General features: G+C 34.4%; 1 protein-coding gene across 1 annotated transcript; it reads left to right on the forward strand.

Annotated features, from left to right (window-relative positions):
• The first annotated feature begins 463 nt into the window (after positions 1-463).
• LOC107796481 (protein CYSTEINE-RICH TRANSMEMBRANE MODULE 4) lies at positions 464-2,051 on the forward strand. The gene is made up of 3 exons (XM_016619267.2): positions 464-623; positions 731-878; positions 1,855-2,051. The coding sequence occupies exons 1-3, from the start codon at positions 593-595 to the stop codon at positions 1,898-1,900; spliced, it is 225 nt and encodes a 74-aa protein (XP_016474753.1). The 5' UTR covers positions 464-592; the 3' UTR covers positions 1,901-2,051.
• The last annotated feature ends 1,431 nt before the right edge of the window (positions 2,052-3,482 follow it).

Here is a 3,482-nt window from a genome sequence, read left to right on the forward strand (position 1 = left end):
ATTGATCTACGATTTTCTGGAGTTGAACACCTGACATATCTAAAAGGAAAATCGGTCAGTTTATCAGATATTGTAAAAACTGATATCTCTCTCTTAATTCTCTTCTACGTGTAGTTTATGGTTGAATAAAACAGTTTATTTAAGGATTATAAAGAGAGGATTAATTTTCTAACTGAAAAGACTTCTTTTTCTATATTTCATATACTCCATAAATTAGGTAATAATTAAGTAAACAACTTCTTAAATAAATAGACCACAAATATAAATGTAGCTTTTATAAAGCCTTACCACATGAGCAATGCCTTTTAAAATATTAAAAAATGAGCCACACCTTACGTGTCCTTTCTTTATTCTCTTCAACAACTCCACTTGTATACTTCCTCCTGTTCTTCCTAGCTAGTTCCTTCCCCACGTCACCAACCCCCGGGAAAAAAACTCCCCAACCCCAACAACTATATATACACACAGAACACAGACACATAATATCAAGTAAAAACTTACTAGCTATATAACAGTTAACATCTTACCCAAGAAGAATATAATATCATATCTTCATTGATCTTTAGCTTGTTCTTATCTTCATCTTTTCAACATGAATAGCTACAACCAAAACCAGGCTCAAGGTGCGCTTAATTTTCCCCTATAATATATTTTTTGTTGTTATGGCTGGTAACTTAATTATGTTTGTTTGGTGAAGATTATAATATATTTTCTTTTTGGATATTTGCAGCAACCGCATACACTCAACAGCAGCAACCACAGGGAGGTGCTTTAGTGGCTCCACCACCACCGGCTGGTTATCCAACCAGAGATGTTGAAGGTGATTCCTCTGTTCCAGTCACTACTCAATCCAGAGGTGATGGCTTCTGGAAAGGCTGGTTAGTATTCTCCCTAATTTTATTTTTCTTTTTCCCATTTATGAAATTTGTTTGGTTTCAAATACTCATAAATAATTAAGGATACCTTAACGTTGAATAAATTGAATGAAGAAACCCTTGTAGAGAAGTCAGAATTTAATCATCTTTCGCATGTGCTTAAATTTTTCCATATGAGAATAATTGGGTTATGTAATACAAAAGTTTTTGAATTGTCGGGGAGATTAATTTTTTACTGGCCATTACTAAAGTTCGTTTAGTTATGTGCGGTTTTCACAGAAGATTGTTAAATAAAATACAAATGGTTAGTAAATTAAACACAAAATATTTTTATACAATGATTTTCTTCTATTCAAATTGCAATTACTCATAGATCATTTTTTCTCAAAATTGCTCATATTTTTCACTATCATGAGGACAAAGAAAGAAGATAAGAAATGCATGATTCATATTCTATTTTCATGTCAGCAAACCTTTCTTGAATCAAAAGATCTTTCTACTATGCACCAAGTTGATTTTCACAGGCAATTAAAGTAATAGAGCTTTAATAGTTTGTTTGGTCAAATTTTTTTTTTTTTGCCAAAACTATTTTTTGGTCAAAAGTAATTTTTTTTATTTAAATTAAGGTCTTTAGTCAAGCTTTTAGAAGGAAAAAAGAACATTCTTGAGTAGAAACAGAAGTAATTTTTGAGAAGCAAAAAAAGAATTTTTTTTCCCAAAAGCACTTTTTGAAAGACTTTTACGGTTTGATCAAACTTTAATTGTTGCCCAAAAATATTTTTTAAATTAATTATTCAAAACACAAGTTACTTTTTGAAAAGCACTTAGAAATACTTTTCAAGCAGAATTTTTAATATTTTGTCATATTCAACTATTAAAGGCCAGGGGAAAGCTTATTTCTCAAAAGTCTCTTTCGCTCCTTCTTCCACTCAATGCTGATTGTAATGTGGTGCTAACTTTTTTTGCGCGTTTGTTGCAGTTGTGCTGCCTTGTGTTGCTGCTGTGTGTTGGATGCTTGTTTCTAACGAGTGACGCCAGATTAATTCCCCCTGTGTGGATTTATTTTTATTCGTTGTAACGTTATGTTTATAAATATCCTTTGTTAGCTTGTCCAAATTTCTTGATGTAAAAGATGGTGCGATCTGTATTTTGGAATTTGATTCTATATTCCTTTGATGACATTCGTTAAACATATGTGTTTGAGATATTATTGTTAATTAATTAGTAATATTCTTGGTTGTTTAGCGCTCAACTGCTTGCCAATTGTCTTAATTGTCACGTCATTGTGATTGTCACAAAAGGGATATTGCTACCACTTGATGGCAACTGGTTAGGTCAAGTAGGCCAATTGGCCAAACGAAAATGTGTCACGCATTTCATGCTTAATTTAATCAACCCATATTGGTGGTTATTATCTTTAGGGGTCATTAAGTCGTTGGACCATTTTTAGGGGTGATTTGATTAGAAGGATTGAAACAATAGATAAGTATAAAATTCTTTCAGATAATATTAAGTTTGTCTAGAGGTATAAGAAAAATTAACTACTGTGTAACCTATGCGACGTTTTTGTTCTTTTTTTCTTTTTTTCTTTCATATACCTTATACAACATATGGTATGGCGTACAAAGAAAATATTTCTTGTAGTATTTGACTAGCGGTATTTAATTAAATAATTAATACTTTATTAAGTTATGTGAAAATATTTTATGCAAGATAAGAATAAGTTATTCTTGCATAACAATCTCTTCATTATTAATTACCACATAAAGATTCATATACAACAACAACAACAATAACAACCCTGTGACATTCCACTAGTGGAGTCTGGGGAGGGTATATGACCTTACCCCTACCCTGAGGGGGTAGATAGGCTATTTCTGATAGACTCTCGGCTCAAGAAGACGAAAAGAGGCAATATATCAGTACCATCAACAGAAACCATAGAAAAAATAACAGCACCACAAGAACAGAAAATAGATGAAAAGCAAAACAATAACTAGTAGATAAGGCCCGACACTATGAGAAACAAAAGAATAGTGTGAACATAACATTAACCACTAGCAGTCTAAGAAAAAATCCTATTAGACTAGCTTCACTCTGGTGCGACATAGAAATATGCACAACACCTCCTAACCTACAACCTTAATGCTCGACCTCCACAACTTCCTATCTAGTGTCATGTCCTCGGTAATCTGAAGCCACGTCATGTCCTGCCTGATCACCTCTCCCCAATATTTCTTAGGTCGCCCTCTATCTCTCCTCGTACCAACCAAAGTCAGCCGCTCACACCTCTTGACCAGGGCATCTAGGCTTATCCTCTGAACGTGCCCGAACCATCTGAGCTCGCTTCCCGCAGCTTGTCATCCATGGGGGCCACGCCCACCTTCTCCCGAATATCCTCATTCTTAATCTTGTCCATCTTAGTGTGCCCACACATACACCTCAACATCCTCATTTTTGCTATTTTCATCTTCTGGATATGTGAGTTCTTAACTGGCCAACACTCAGCCCCATACAACATGGACGGTCTAACCACCGCTCTATAAAACTTACTTTTGAGTATCGGTGGCACTTTCTTGTCACACAAGACTTCAGACGCTAACCTCT

The sequence above is a fragment of the Nicotiana tabacum genome, chromosome 11, assembly GCF_000715075.1.
Source record: "Nicotiana tabacum cultivar K326 chromosome 11, ASM71507v2, whole genome shotgun sequence".
In the NCBI taxonomy this organism is placed as follows: Eukaryota; Viridiplantae; Streptophyta; class Magnoliopsida; order Solanales; family Solanaceae; genus Nicotiana; species Nicotiana tabacum.